Below are 16,599 nucleotides of genomic sequence, written 5' to 3'. Positions count from 1 at the left end.
AGCATTTTTTACTCAAACGACTTGCTTTTGGAATCCCCTCTCTGTTTCTCTGACAATACAAAAATGCAGAAATTTAAAAGGAGTGAACTTCTTGCTGCACAATTCCCCTCTTAGAATGCCTCTATCGATATGGCTCTGAATTTTCAGTTGCTCTTTACATATCTATGGCAATATGCCCTGTTTGAGATGTATATATAAAAAACAAAAAAATGTAGGAATAAACTTTTATTACAGTGACATCCTTGAAATTATTACTACCAATGATCTTAATAAATAATAGAAAAAATGTAATTATTTTTAAATAAAAATTTTATTTCTTATCGACAGGCAGAACAAAAAATATATATTAAACAAATGAGTTTAGTAGATAATTATTAACTTGTATAAGTATTATTTTTTAACTACAATTATGGGGAAAAAAAGCGTTTTGATAACTAATTAAAATTTAAGGTGACATTTTCCGCTTACCTTGGTGAAATTGCTAACCTATTTCAATTAGCAGAAGACATTAAAGGAAGAATGTTATTTTTGAGAAGAGCTTTTTATTTTATGATTATCTGTTTAAACGAATGTCACAATTAAAAAGGTATGCAATGAACAAGTTAATTCGCTATTTATCACCTTTTTATTTGCTTTTTCTTATACTGTTTTGTACAATCAATTAATAAATGAGTTTGAATATCTAAATAAATAAATGCAAAAGTTGGGCCCGTTTCTTGCACTAGTCGAAATGAATAAATGCAAAAGTTGGGCCCATTTCTTGCACTAGTCGAAATGAATAAATGCAAAAGTTGGGCCCATTTCTTGCACTAGTCGAAATGAATAAATGCAAAAGTTTGGCCCATTTCTTGCACTAGTCGAAATGAATAAATGCAAAAGTTGGGCCCGTTTCTTGCACTAGTCGAAATGAATAAATGCAAAAGTTGGGCCCGTTTCTTGCACTAGTCGAAATGAATAAATGCAAAAGTTGGGCCCATTTCTTGCACTAGTCGAAATGAATAAATGCAAAAGTTGGGCCCGTTTCTTGCACTAGTCGAAATGAATAAATGCAAAAGTTTGGCCCATTTCTTGCACTAGTCGAAATGAATAAATGCAAAAGTTGGGCCCATTTCTTACACCAAGTCAGACTGGGATATTTCAACTTTACATAAATGCATCATTTGGTTTATATACCACATATGTATATTTGGTATCATTCACAAGTTAACCAATTTACATATTGGATTTAAAAAAGTATATTTTATTAATTTACTATTGTTTTCTAAAGCAGTAATTGTTTGGATCTTAATGCAACAAATAATTCTTTTGCAATATTTTTTTATTTACCGGGCAAATATTAAGCATTTGTGTTCAAATGTCATTTTCTCTAGTGAGACCAGCTTGATTTTCAACAAGTTGTAATCTATTTCTAAATTGCAAGTGAAAGGGCAAATTTTCTGTTCTTTATGGTCACATTTAAAAGATGAATAAATTTGTATTAAAATATGTCCATATGAATGAATGAAAAATATTTTTCATTTTTACAACAAACTTATGTATGAAATGTTTATTTTGAAATAATGTTTCATATATTTCAAGTAATGAACTTTGCAAAATGGTAGGAAATCAGCAATGCTGTTTATTTAATGAATTAATGTTTTTGAATTTTTGAGATGAGGTGTGATAATTTGGAATTTTTGGACTAATTTTCTCATCTTGAGTGTTAATTGCACAACGTTTCGGTCAATGACTTTTCTGAAATTTTTAGATGAGGATTGGTTATTCGTATTATTTTGATTCATTGGACTACTGTCCTTATCTTGAGTGTGAATTTCACAACGTTTCGGTCAATGTAACCTTTGACCTTCTTCAGGTATATCTTGTCGAATTTGGGATGTTTCCGTCAAACTCTGGAATTTGGACGGAATTTCAAACGGAACCCTTTATTTACTTGTCTGCAAGGACCTACGGCACAGTGGTTAGAGTACTTGAAAAAATCAATTGTAAAAGTAATATTCTCCTGAAGGTTGAAGGTTCAATTCTCAGTGTGGGCAAGCAAAAAATACAATTTCGAATTACATAGGACCTCTGTCTAGTTATGGCTGACAGAACAAGAGCATGCTACTCCCATGAAGTAAATAAAGGGTTACGTTCAAAATTCCATCCAAATTATAGAGTTCGGAAAACATTTCAGGGTTCACCAAGTTACACCCGAAGAAGGTCAGAGGTTACATCGACCGAAACGTTGTGAAAAATGATACTCAATATGAGAATAATTGTCTGAATAATCTAAATAATACATACTAAAAAACTTACAGAATTTTAAAGGTCACCCTCTCTTTATTTCAAGAACAAAATGAATATTGTTATACCCATCGTTTAAACTGAGTAACCATTTTAGCGAATGAGTTTTTTTATATAGCAGGAAAAGATACTCAAAATTCAGAAATCGTAAAAAAAAAATGTCTTCAAAAGTTTATATAATAAGAAAATAACCCGACAGACCTCCAATCTTTTGCACTCACAACTTGAAACGCTTGCTAAAGCATGTTTCAGTAAACTATGCGTACATATCATCCCTGTCTAAAAATTTATTAAAGATTCAATGTTTTACAAGTACAATTTCACTTAAATTATAAAGGAAAAATGACAGATGTATATTAACTATTCATAGGCATACACAATGACAGATATAACAGCGCTCTCTTTGCCTCAGATGCTCCTCAAAGTTTTGTAAATATTATAGCATCTTTTAGGCATTATTTGCTATAAATTCCATTCATACTTACTTTCAAATCTAATGAAACTCCTGAAACTACTACTTTTAAACTCCTCAGCCTAACGTTTACAGGGAACATGAACTGAATAGATACATTTAGAGCATTGCCAAGGCTGCTGCGAAGAAGGTGGGCTTTCTCTACCATGCTAGAAAACTACTTATGCCTGAAAGTATCCTGTGCTTCTATAAGGCCATCATTCGCTCCTGTATAGAGTATTGTCACATTTGGGCTGGTGCATCTGCTACTTGTCTCTCACTCTTGGACAGGGTTTAAAAGAGAGTCTCCAACCTGACAGGTCCTGAACTGTCAGCTAGGCTTCAGCCTCTGTCCCAGTGACAAAATGTTCTGCAAGTATTTTAATGGTGAATGTTCTGACGAACTACAAGCACTGGTACCCCCTCAATGTAAATACCTTCATCAAACCCGACAAGCGGCTAAATCTCACCTCTACACAGTAGAGATCTCTAGGTGTAAGAAAGCCTTCTACTCCAATACTTTCTTCCCCAAAACTACTAGACTTTGGAACTCCCTTCTGGGATTCTGCTTTTTAAGTGTACTGACATGCAGAAGTTCAAGTGCAATGTGAATAGACATCTTGCTGCTCATCTCCCTTCTTAATGTCCCTGCAACTTATGCCCCCAATAGTAGCTCCCTACTTTAAAGTGGCACTGTGCCTTGTTTGGGGTGAAAGTTGGATTTAAAAAAAAATGTTTTTCTCTGTTCCCAGGTAACATTACATCTGTGGTGATCTCGTATCACTTCAAGTCTGACATTTCCAATTCCATAAGTGAAACTGGTATATGAAGTTGTTTACATCGCATACAAGCGGTCATTGTGATCTGGACTAAACTACACAAGGCAAAACTTTTACTAGTATACCTATCGTTTATAAGCAAATATACAATTGTTTTTAATGCCAATATTTGAAGCAAAATAAATTATTAACCCTTTTATGATCTGAATTATGATGTAGATGATTAAAAAATATATTTATTGTTAATTTTAGTTAGTTTGAAGGGTAATGATACTATGATTGTCTTCAAACTGGAAAAATTATGAAATTCAATAGTTAACCTACCACTGAGGATTTTTGCATTTCATAAATTTACCTTGATTATTATTCAAAGTGCTTGAAAGTGTTTATGACAAACAAAATCCTCCACTCTCAGAGACGGATGGTGGCATACTGAACGTAAGCAATGGACAGTTGCAATCTGGAGGTATCTGACATCTATCCAGATACTGAACTAATATGTACAAGTCATGTTTGAATCAATTCCTACTTTATTTATGCAGTTTTCATTTATTTACGACTGAATGAATTAGTTAAAACGGTTAACGCTATTGATAATGTTTATCCATTTATTTATATCGCTTGTTTGAATACACGTTTTGAAACCTAATGTAAATCAAATCTACGATGTCACACCAAAGCTTTTTTTTTTTCTCTAGGCAAATTTTTTTTTTTTTTTTTTTTTTGCATAGGCTTCACCACTTATAAAGGCCCAGAGGCCACTTGAGAATAAGGGTTAAAGACTGTACAGTAGTCAATGGGATAATCATAGTAATCGTTAGTAGTGGAAATTTGGTAAATTTGATTACTTAATCGGAACGGATCATCAAGAAATTGTTTACGTTGGACTTGAAGACAACCATATTGTAGTCAGCTGGAAAGCAGGCAAACGGAAGACAGTTCCACAGGCGTGCAGTTCTAAGAAAGAAACTTTGCTCATGGAATCTACGTTTAGGGTTAAACACAGATAAAGAATAGGGGACATTATTGATAGTATTTTCAGTTAGATAAGTGTTTCTCATGAAAGTTTGGCGAGGTGGGACCGTATATTGGAGTTAAGATGAGCACTTCCCATGAAAATATCAACAAAGCAGAGACAGGCTCACAATGTCTCTTCTGTGAGAAAGAGGTTGCAGGAAAGAGAAAAGTGCATCCCCTATTAGGTTACAAAGTCTTTTTGAACTCTATCAAGGCAGGATAAGGTTTTTCTAGCAGCTCCTGCCCAGATATGGCAACAGTACTCCATCCTTGGACGTACCTGGCTCTTATATAGATAGAGAATTGCATTAGCAGTGAGATATCTACTAGATTGATAGAAGGATCCCACCATTTTTCCAGTGACTTTGGCAACGGATTTGATGTATGTGTTCCATTTCAGATCAAGAGTAAAGGTCAAGCGCTGAAATTCTATAAAAAAAAGTCCAAATAGATTGATTGAAGATCTGAAGGTTTCGATTTGTGATTATGGCATCTGCTTAATTTGTTAGAAATTTATTAAGTTTTATCTGGTATGGTAAAAATTTTGCATGTAAGCTAACATTGAAATTGTAATTTTCTTACATATCAGTGTTCTTCCCTTGGATATATCTATAAAAGTGAGAATGTGTGTGTGTATGTGTCTGAGGACACTTCACAACCTATATATTCAACAAATGTTTTGATCTACACTTGAAATTTGGTATATAGGGTATTCAGACACGTGGAAAACTTTTTAATTGGATTTTATCCAGAAAAAAAGGACTACTAGTGAGGGGGGGGGTCAAAATTGAAAAATTGATACTTCGGGGTCATCAGATTTGTCACCTGTTTCACGACTGTGCATGCACGAAATGTTCACATTATGTTAAAAATAAGTAGGTTTGAAAACGCTTTTTAAAGATTGTGCCAAGCTGGTGTAATGGTTATCGTACTTGACTCACTGTCTTTAGATTTTGGTTTTGATCTCAGCTCAAGTAATATATTTTTTTTTGTTTTTACTTACAAGAAGTGAACTGTTTAAAAAAAAAAAGAAAGAAAAACGTAGTCGCGCCGCCAAATGGAATACTTTTCACTAAGTGACCCCCCCTCCCTCTAAATCAGCCCACACCGTCTCCCTAATTAGATAGCATCTTGGTACCACAAGTGCCATTTGACCGTATGAGGCCAAGAGAAACGACCACCATGCTTTTTAGCCTCGAGTATCCAAGAAAAAAACCCAAAGCTAAGTAAAATTCCTAACTGTTCGCATATAATTTAAAGCTAATATTCTTTCCATTTTCAGGCATATTGTAACCGATAACTTTTCTCCACTTAAATAGACTATTTCGCCGCTTACAATGCCATGTCACTTAATTAATAAGTCAATGCTATAGTAAAGACAAACTCGGTAAAAAAAGAAATTATGCTAAGTTATTTAGAGGACATGAAAACTTTATTTAAATATCATTTCCACCGTGTTATAAATCCAGACTTATTGCATGTTCAATTATTGCATATATTAAAAAAAAACCCATAAATAATTAGATTTATTGAATTAAACCTAAAACTCTACGATTCTCAATTTATTGATGGTTTTCCTTCACGACGGTTAAAACTTATTTCAACGAATCCTTACGGTGAATATTACTTAAATTCTTTCCTGAAGCTGTACTTTTCAACTGCACATTTCCTTTTCAGTTTTTTCCGCTTTTCACCTTGTACGTTATATATGCTATTATTTTTACGTTATGTCTGTTAATATTTTATTTCCATCATATTTGTTTGAAACGCGTATTCAATTGTTAACATTAATACCTCTAAAAACGATACACATGTAAAGAAATATGTCGCGCTGCCAAATGGAATACTTTTCACTAAGTGACCCCCCCTCCCTCTAAATCAGCCCACACCGTCTCCCTAATTAGATAGCATCTTGGTACCACAAGTGCCATTTGACCGTATGAGGCCAAGAGAAACGACCACCATGCTTTTTAGCCTCGAGTATCCAAGAAAAAACCCAAAGCTAAGTAAAATTCCTAACTGTTCGCATATAATTTAAAGCTAATATTCTTTCCATTTTCAGGCATATTGTAACCGATAACTTTTCTCCACTTAAATAGACTATTTCGCCGCTTACAATGCCATGTCACTTAATTAATAAGTCAATGCTATAGTAAAGACAAACTCGGTAAAAAAAGAAATTATGCTAAGTTATTTAGAGGACATGAAAACTTTATTTAAGTACGATACTTAATATAATCAGCAATCAAAAAAAATTTTTTTTTTTTTTTTTTCTTTTTTTTAAGAAAAAAAAAATAAAAAGTTAATAAACATCAGTGACCCCCCCCTTCCTTGTACACTGCCATTTCCTTTCCGGATCCCTGCTCCGAACTTATGCTCGTGATCCATCATCTCATCTGAAGATGAGGGGCTCTTATGCCTTACACAACAATTTATCAGTCTGTACTATTGTCTATAAACTGATATCATCAACAATTAGATAAGCTGTTTTTAAATTTCCCCTCTTGACAAAATTGCAAACCGGAATGCAAACGGATTTTCCTTTGCGTTAGAGGATTGAACTGAAGCAGTATACTTAATATGTACAATACGTGCGTACTAAACTAAACCACCTTTGTTACCTATATACAATCGCCTATACTGAATCCTCATCGGCTCAAAGCTCTCTGTATCACCAGACTCTTAATTTTTCAAATCTTATATCACCAAGACATCCTTCTTAATTGATACAAGAATCCTCCTGAGCAGTTCAACATCCAGTGATCATATATCCAATCCTCATGAAATTGCTTATATCACCCTGAATATTACCTTAAATCTTTATTCTATCCCTAAGCTAAGTAGAACACCTAATAACACTCTAGTCAACTACTTTTAAAATTAGATAAACCCAGTTTCAATATTAGAAGTACATCGTCCCTCACCTTGACTACGGACTTGTGCAATAAGTCATGAAACTATTGTACCTAAAATTCCTCTCCAAACTACAAAATACTGCTGCTTGTATACTAAGCAAGTACCTCCTATAGATACTTTACCTCCAAGATGACTGCCTTGTCTGTTTTGCATGACAAACCTTATTATTTTTTACTTAAATTCTCTTTCTCCTGATCACTAACAAATCAAATCTGCTCTACTTCCTAAGTTGACACTAAACCTAATCCGTCTCAAGTAACTTAGATGGGTCCTTGCTCTCCGCCCTTGACCTTAACAAACTCATAAATCGATACCCATTAACACCTAAAATTTCCTAGGCATGCTCCCGATTATAACTCCCAACCCATAACCAAGCTTCTAAGTAAATACTTACTAGCCTTAGTCCAATACATTGACTTAAAGTAATCTATAATGAACAGTAACCATTAATATCTCTTTATTAAGAGATAGTATTGCAATAATTATTACACAAACTAAACCGGTACTCATTGAAATAAAAACTTCCGGATATTAAGAGAAAGGCGAAGTCATTCTCCTTCGTTGTAGTCTAAAGGCAACTTACTCAAATTGTCTAAAATTCCATGCATTCGTATACAATACTACTTATCCATCCATCTATACTTTAACTATACTTACAGAATATGCAATAACCTATATCTATCAGGTATAACTGTACTCCATATCAAATGTTCTCTTGTCTCTATACTGAGCATATCTAATCTTTCAGTCTTACTAAATGTCCGGTTTGGGCACCAAATCAGAATTTCTAATAGAAAGTAGATCATACTCTAACACTTTATCCAAATCCTAAACCTACTAAACCATATCTAACCATACATTCCTAAACCTACTAAACCATATCTAACCATACATTGCTAAACTTACAAAACTATATCTAACCATACATTAACTCGACTCTCTCGATCCAATACTGTAGCAAATTTAGCTGCTTCCACTGCATGAATTTTTACGTATACCCTCTCTCAGTAAAAATGAAAATGGACAGCATAATAATGCCCTTTTTAAACCACACTTGAGGAGTGAAAATCTTCTGTAGAAGCTAACCTAAATGCCCGATTTTTCCAGGAGATATTAACCTAAATAACCAATAAATATTAACTACCCATGCGGGGTCGCAGAAATACCTGGATTAGGACCCAGGCGCGGGGCGAACCCCCTCGGAGCTGATGGACCCGTAGGTCTTCCCAGGCCATCCGTCTAGGAGAAGGAAAACTCTGAAACTAAACCTAGGGGAGGGAGGTCTCTTCAGTCCTGGACGACAACCTTCCTAGAGCTGGTGACTCAAACAAATCACCGGTTGGCAAACCTAAACTGCTTAAGGAGGAGATAGACTCTGTCTATCGCTCGGCTTTCATACTCCTTCTTTGCCTATTGGCCAGGCGTAGAGGTACTATCACAGGGACTCGCTTGAATCACCCAGTGGTTGACCTTGTTTCCTGACTAGGGTAATGAACGCCGCTTTTCCCCACTCCTGCCACATCCCATCCCCCTAAACTGGACACAGTGGGGTGCTTCAGTGCCATATATGTCAGTGCAGTTGGACTGGGCTGGCTTTGCCTAATGGATTGAGGGTACCGGATTGACAGTTCCTGGCTGCTGTTTCCGACTGATAGTACAGGAGCCCTAACTCTTTGGTAGCGCTTAGAGCGGCTGCTCCATCAACAGTTGTAAAATATCGGGATGTTTGTAGTGCCATGTCGCGCATGGAAAGGGACCCTGCACTCATCCCCGGTGGGCTTTCCTGAGGCCACAATCCTGTGGGTGAGGACAGCTGATGGTCTACTTGTATTGCATGTCTGGTATTCTGCACAACTACTTGTCCAGCACCCCCTCACTCATCCACCCTAACTGAAACTTTTAAATAAAATAAAATGAAATGACAGCTCAAGCAAAAGTTACGTTTAAACCAGGACCAAACTCAAAGAAAACCAACCTGCCTCCTCCCTTGAGGCTTGCATTTACTAATATCCGCGGGCTTAGAACTAACTTAGATGATGTTGAGTCATTTCTCCTTGTAAACACCCCGGATATCTTAGCATTAAGTGAAACTAACCTTCACTCCTCCATACCCTCTAACCACTTTAACATGCCTGGTTATCTCCCACTCTACCGTAAGGACTCGGACAGACATATGCATGGACTTGGAGTCTATATTCGAAACACCCTCCCCCTAACTAGAGAAATAAAACTAGAATCAGAGGGCCAGGCCTTTATGTGCTTCAGACTAAATATGCAACACAATATTAGCTACTTATATTTTCTCTACCGCTCTCCCTCAAACCAAGACTGTACCCTAATAAACAAAGTCTCAGACAGCATAGATATAGCACTCTCCCTCGATACTAGCGCACAAATACATGTATTTGGTGACTTCAGTGTCCACCACAGTAACTGGCTAGGATTCTCAAATCACACAGACGTAGCTGGTAGCGCCACATATAGCTTCTCTATATCTCATTCCCTATCTCAGATGGTTACATTTCCGACACGTTTCCCAGACCAGCACGATCAACATGCCTCATTTCTATATCTCTTTCTGACAACAGTTCCCAATGACTGTACAACAAATGCCCATAGCCCACTCGGGAATGCTGATCACGCTGTGATAATGGTAGAAATCAGCCTAAATTCTCGCCCTAAAACTGAAGACCCACTACTCAAAACAACGAGGTATTACAAAAAGGCTGATTGGGAAGCCATCAGGGAGCTCATCAGAGATGCCCCATGGCAAAATATCTTTACTCTTCCAGCGGAACAGTGTGCAAATGAGACAACTGAATGGTTCAAAACTGCTATTGAAGCACATGTTCCCGCACGGAAATACTATAGCAAGCCCCACTCCCCCCAATGGTTTACTTCTGCTTGTGCAGCTGCCATTTGTCAAAGGCAGCATGCATTCCGCAGATTCAACCGACATAAGTCCAGCTCAAATAAACAGAAGTTTATAGAAGCTAGAAATAATTGTAAGAGAGTGATAGACACAGCTAAGTCAGATTACTCTGAAACCACCAGAAAGCGCATCGAAGCACAGAAATTAGGAACCCGGGATTTTTGGAAAATCTACAACAGCGTAGTTAATAGACAGTCAATTATTCCCCCACTAACAAACAATCATGAGGTTGCTTGCACGGCAACTGACAAGGCTAATCTGCTTGCCAGTCGGTTTGCCTCAAACTCCACACTGAACTCGGTACACCACTCACTCCCTGATTTTCCTCTGCGAACAGACGCCACACTTGACGACTTGAAAATCACCCCTTCTCAGGTACATGCTATTATAAAAAACCTAGACACCTCTAAAGCATGTGGACCAGATCTCATCCCGGCTGTGCTATTAAAAAAATGCTCTGCCGAGGTTGCTCCAGTTCTGTCCAAACTTTACAATAAATGCCTTAACGAATCTTGTTTTCCCGACTGCTGGAAAACCGCCTCTGTGGTACCAGTCTTCAAGAATTCTGGTGAAAGAACTGACCCACTAAATTATCGCCCCATTAGCCTCCTCCCGCTTTTCGCCAAAATATTTGAGTCCTTAGTTAATAAAGCCCTAGTCCAGCACCTAACAGCTGCTAAACTCTTGACTGACAAACAATATGGATTCAGGCAAGCCCGTTCAACAGCAGATATCTTAACTGTAGTTTCTGAACGTATATACCGTTCATTGGATAAAACAGGGGAGGGTAGAGCGGTGGCCCTTGATATATCTAAGGCTTTTGACAGGGTATGGCACGATGGTCTTCTAAGGAAAATTAGATCATATGGAATCACTGGAAGAATTCATAACGTAATTAAATCCTTCTTAAGTAATAGAAAAATCAAAGTTGTCCTCGACGGACGTACATCCAAACAATATGACATAAATGCGGGAGTGCCTCAGGGGTCTATCCTTGGACCTCTATTGTTCCTGATATTCATAAACGACCTCCCTGATAATATTGTTTCGGAGATGGGTATATTTGCCGATGACACCACTCTCTATAACAGATATGAGGGGAAAACAAATGAACACATATCCAAGAAAATGGCAGAAACACTAGAGGATGACCTCCAATCCGTAGTGGAATGGGGACAAAAATGGTTGGTCTCATTCAATGCTGCTAAGACTAAGCTTGTTTCCTTCAATAACTACAAGAAACCTTTTCTACCACGAATAGCAATGGCCAAGAACACATTGCCTGAAAGTACTTCTTTTAAACTCCTCGGCCTAACGTTTACAGGGAATATGAACTGGAATAGATACATTGAGAGCATTGCCAAGGCTGCTGCAAGGAAGGTTGGCTCCCTCTACCGTGCTAGAAAACTACTTACGCCTGCCAGTATCCTATATCTCTATAAGGCAACCATTCGCCCATGTATGGAGTACTGTTGTCACATCTGGGCTGGTGCATCTGCTGCTTGTCTCTCGCTCCTGGACAGGGTTCAAAAAAGAGTCGCAAACCTGATAGGTCCTGAACTGTCATCTAGGCTTCAACCTCTGTCCCATCGACGAGATGTTGCATCCCTCTGCCTGTTCTACAAATACTTTAATGGTGAATGCTCTGACGAACTGCAAACACTTGTACCTCCCCGACGTAACTACCCCCGACAAACCCGACAAGCTACTAAGTCTCATCCCTTTACAGTGGAGATCCCTAGGTGCAAGAAAGCCTTTTACTCCAATAGTTTCTTCCCCAGAACTGCGGGTCTTTGGAACTCCCTTCCGGGATTCTGCTTTCCCAACTGCAATGATATGCAGAAGTTCAAGTGTAATGTTAACAAACATCTTTCTACTCTTCTCCCTTCATAATGACCCCGCTAATTAATTCCCTAATAGTAGCCCCCTGCTTCAAAGTGGCACTGTGCCTTGTTTGGGGTGAAAATTGAATTAAAAAAAAAAAAAAAAAAAAAAAACTTGCATGCGCATATCTCAATTTCTTTTTGTTTATTTTTGTCACATTTTTAAGGAATTTAATGCTACATCTAATACCGGGAAACACTGGTTGCATTTTCTAGTATTATATAAATATTGATTTCCACAGGGGCAAACTCATCAGTGTGGCTTTCCTGAATTTAATTCTTACCCAATAGTTAGCAATTTTTCTTTTCCCTCTTGTAGTGGTCACGTGAAATTGGTAAAAGAACAATCCCCCGTGTGCGTGTACCTGTCCATGCCTGTGAGCATTTCTATATTGTGACCAAACCCTTTGGGAACATTGACCCTATGATGCCTGGTGAGTACAGGTTCTTGCTTTTTATGACCAATTTAACGAGTTGTTCTTTTTTATTTGTTACTGCAGATTTTTTATTAAATGCAGGAAAACATTGTTTTTATTCTATCTAGCTGCTCATCAGAGACAAACATATTAGTAAAGACCAATAGAGTAAAATGACAGCTTGAGAACCTTCCAACATTTATCAGATGTCTCTTTGGGAGAGGAGGGAGTGTTCTTTAAAGTGAGCGTTTCATGTCTTTGACTTGCTGTTCTTCTCGTCTTTCTTAAGTACCTTTCTTCCTTTTATTTTGTTTTTGAATATTGCGTCGGTTGTTACTGATATTTGATTGTCTCTGACGAGCAGCTAAATAGATAAAAGAGAATCTTTTCTATCATTGGCTGTGAAAGGGATGTAAGACAGTAAAAAAAAAAAAAAAGGACAATTAACAAAAAGAAAACAATTAAAATAAAATAAGCTAAAATTGATTGTGGACTAATTTTTTTTCCTTTGGTCATTGGAATGCAACCAACCAGCGTGTGTGTGTGTAATATATATATATATATATATATATACACACACACACAAATTATTTATATAAAAACTGTTACATATTTCGGATGTACAATGGTTTTGTTGCAGTGGATCTGCCTTTTAAAAGGTTTTTAAAAATCCAAACAAATCATCAGTGACTCATGAAATAAAAACAAATTGAAGAATGGTGTTTTAAAAAGCAGATCAACTGCAATAAGACCATGGTACGTCTCTGAAATATATAACAGTTTTTATATAAATAGTTTTTATTTTAGTTTTCATGCTTGCAATCAAGCACTTTATTGATTTCTTTTTAACACCTCCTGACACCCTACATATACATTAATAATATATATATATATAAATGCTACATATTTCAGACATACTTCGCGAGTTGCTAAAATATGTAACAGTTTTTAAATAAATTTGCATTTTAGCTCTCACATTTGCGATTGAGTACTTTATCGATTTACTTTACGACACACCCCACTGCCCTATATATATATATATATGCACACACACAAATAAACTGCTTATTGTAATGATCATATCTAACCTATATTAGTCGTACCCTTCTCTCACTGCCCCCCTCCCCTCCTGATCTGAACCCATTGGACTACTTCGTTTGGTCATACATCAAGAACATCAATAACATGACCTTCCACAACACCAAAGCCAGCCTGATCACCGCCATCCACCGAGTATTCGCCAAGCTCCCACTGGCGGAAAAGGCATACTCCAAGTTCTGGACTTGTATCGAGGCGGTGATTGAAGCTGAAGGTGGCTACATTAAATAGATATCAGCTCTACTACATATTCGAGTTACCCGAATTGATTTTTTTCAATAAGTTTTAAAATAAAGCTGTAGTGTCATTTTCTTTAGGATGACAATTTTATCATTCTACCCAGTGTGTGTATATATATATATATATATATATATATATATATATATATATATATATATGACTACTTCATCTAATCACATAAATTAATATACGAAGATATAATTTTATGCATAAATTTTCAGTATTTACTTCAAGAGTGCTCAATACATAGGTAGAGCTAGGTAGTAAGTTATAAGCCTGACGAATTCTCATGAGAATGAAACTCAGAATAGTCTGTGTAGATTAATTGCCATATATATATTTTCATAACTTGCTATATATATATATATATATATATATATATATATAGAGTTTATCAGATTGTGACGATTACCCTCCCCCCCCTTCCTGCAGAGAGTAGAGATCCCTCAATGAGGCTACCTGTTTTCCATAGGTAGCAACCCGTAATGTCTTGGGACAGGATCCTGGTGGTTGAGCAGTCCATGACTAGGGGTAAAAAAGTTGTGGCCCTGCAACACACCACTTCGGCCTTTACCTTGACTAGACGGGAGGTTGGATTGGCCCGATCCGATCAATCGACTAGTCATGCCAAGCCTTAACACTTACACTGGCAAATGTTAATTACAACATAAAAAAAAATGAAGTCTAAAGATAATACAATATCTTCTTATTCTTACTACAAACACAGGCAAACCAAATAAGTGTTAGAAGGCGATGGCAAGGGTCAATCAATTGCTGAGATAAAACCACACAACTGTTCCCTATCCGATGTTTTTATTAAACTGGGAAAATGAAACTAAAGGAGGAATCAGGAAGCGATGGCACAAACTCAACCGATTTTTTTTGTATCTTTGGGATGAAAGAGTGAATGGGTTTCTCCCCTAACATCTCCCACATTTGGGCTCCATGGAGGGTGGGGAGCAAGAAAGATGAAAAACTTATACATGGATCTAATAATTAAAAAGCCCAGAAAAAAACAAAAGAACTCACTCTGACATTTCAGATGTCACTCAGACAGTGAGTAAGAATTCAATCTTGAACATATTGATAAAGAAAACTTACTAAGATTCATAGTTATTGAAAATTTGGAAGGAAAAAAGGCCAGCGATCTGCCTCCATTTCTAATTGAAAAAGTATTAACTCAAAATAGCAATCCTAAAACAGTTAAAAAAAATAAAAAATGGCAACCTATTTCTTATGGTAGACAGTTAAAAAGATGCAAAAAACCTCCTAGGAATGGAAAAATTCCATATATATAAATGCAAGACTTTTGCCCACAAAAGGTTCAACACTTCAAAAGGCGTCATAAGAAGCCATGAAGTAACCTTAGCTACAACAGAAGAAGTCAAAAATGCTCTAAGAAAACAGGGAGTAATTGATCATTTCCGAATTGATATAAAAAAGGAACGGTCAATTCATACCTACAGCGATGTATATACTAACATTTAATACTCTTAAAATTCCAAAAGTCAAAATTGGATATACAATTGAAAAAGTAGAACTATATATACCAGCCCCTCTGAGATGTTTTAAGTGCCAAAAATATGGGCACCATAGAGAAATTTGCAGAAGGCACAAAACATGTAGAAAATGTGGTCTAAAAGAACCCAACTACACAGAAAACGAATGCCCCAATGGAACAAAATGTCCAAATTGCCTGGAAAACCATCCAGCATACTCCAAAATATGCAAAAACTTCAAAAAGGAAAAAGAAATTGTGGAAGTAAAATACAAAGAAAATATATCCTTCCCTGAAGCAAGGAAAATGGTAGATTCCTACCAAAAAGTAAACACCTATGCAAGCCAAACTAACCAAATAAGCTATCAAGAGTTACTCAATAAACTAGTTTCTGAACTCAAAAATCTAATTGAAACTTTAAAAACAAACCAAAATGAAACTAACAAGAAACAAATACTACTATCCTTGAAAACTCAATTAAGTGACCAAAGCCAAAAACAAGCTCCGAAGAGCAAAATAGAATCTGATCAACAAAAACTACAAATAAACCAACGTGAAAGATCCAAGTCATGAACAAGGACAAAAGCAGACATTAAACACACAATATCATGAAAGATGGAAACGGAACAGGGAAACGCAAAAACCCCTTCCAAAAACCAAAATAAACAAAAATAAGAAACATTATTAATTGAAAACAAAAATAAATTTGAATTAATCGAGATCGCAAGCCGGGAAGGACACATAAGAGAGAGCAAATCAAAAAGCCCCAAACCAAAACCCCAAAAAAAACCTCAGCAAGTGTTCTCAGCTGAGACACAGACACTAACAAGAGACACACCCTCTACATCCAAAGAGTGATAGATCGCTGAGAAGTCAATAAAAAAAAGATAACTAAACCCAAAACACCCAAATGACAAACTAAAATACAAAACATGATACACAGAATCATACCGGATAGAAATAAGACAAATAATATAATCCAGTGGAATTGTCATGGTTTAAAGGCAAACCTAAATAAGCTCACTATTTTACTTGATAAATTACTCTCAGTAGTAGTCTGTCTCCAAGAAACCTTTATAAAATCGG

General features: G+C 36.4%; 1 protein-coding gene across 2 annotated transcripts in view; it reads left to right on the top strand.

The window, feature by feature from the left end:
- LOC145259852 (pyruvate dehydrogenase phosphatase regulatory subunit, mitochondrial-like) overlaps nucleotides 1–16,599 on the top strand; it is a 169,959-nt gene that overhangs the window by 86,626 nt on the left and 66,734 nt on the right. For both annotated transcript variants that reach the window (XM_080117693.1, XM_080117694.1), the window contains one exon: nucleotides 12,581–12,695. In XM_080117693.1, coding sequence (XP_079973819.1) covers nucleotides 12,581–12,695 — 115 coding nt within the window. The remainder of the gene's footprint in view (nucleotides 1–12,580; nucleotides 12,696–16,599) is intronic.

Source organism: Euprymna scolopes, chromosome 35 (assembly GCF_053919585.1).
Source record: "Euprymna scolopes isolate OS-2025 chromosome 35, ASM5391958v1, whole genome shotgun sequence".
Classification (NCBI taxonomy): Eukaryota; Metazoa; Mollusca; class Cephalopoda; order Sepiida; family Sepiolidae; genus Euprymna; species Euprymna scolopes.
The sequence above is the reverse complement of the archived record's forward strand: the minus strand, read 5'-3'. Positions and strand labels throughout refer to the sequence as shown.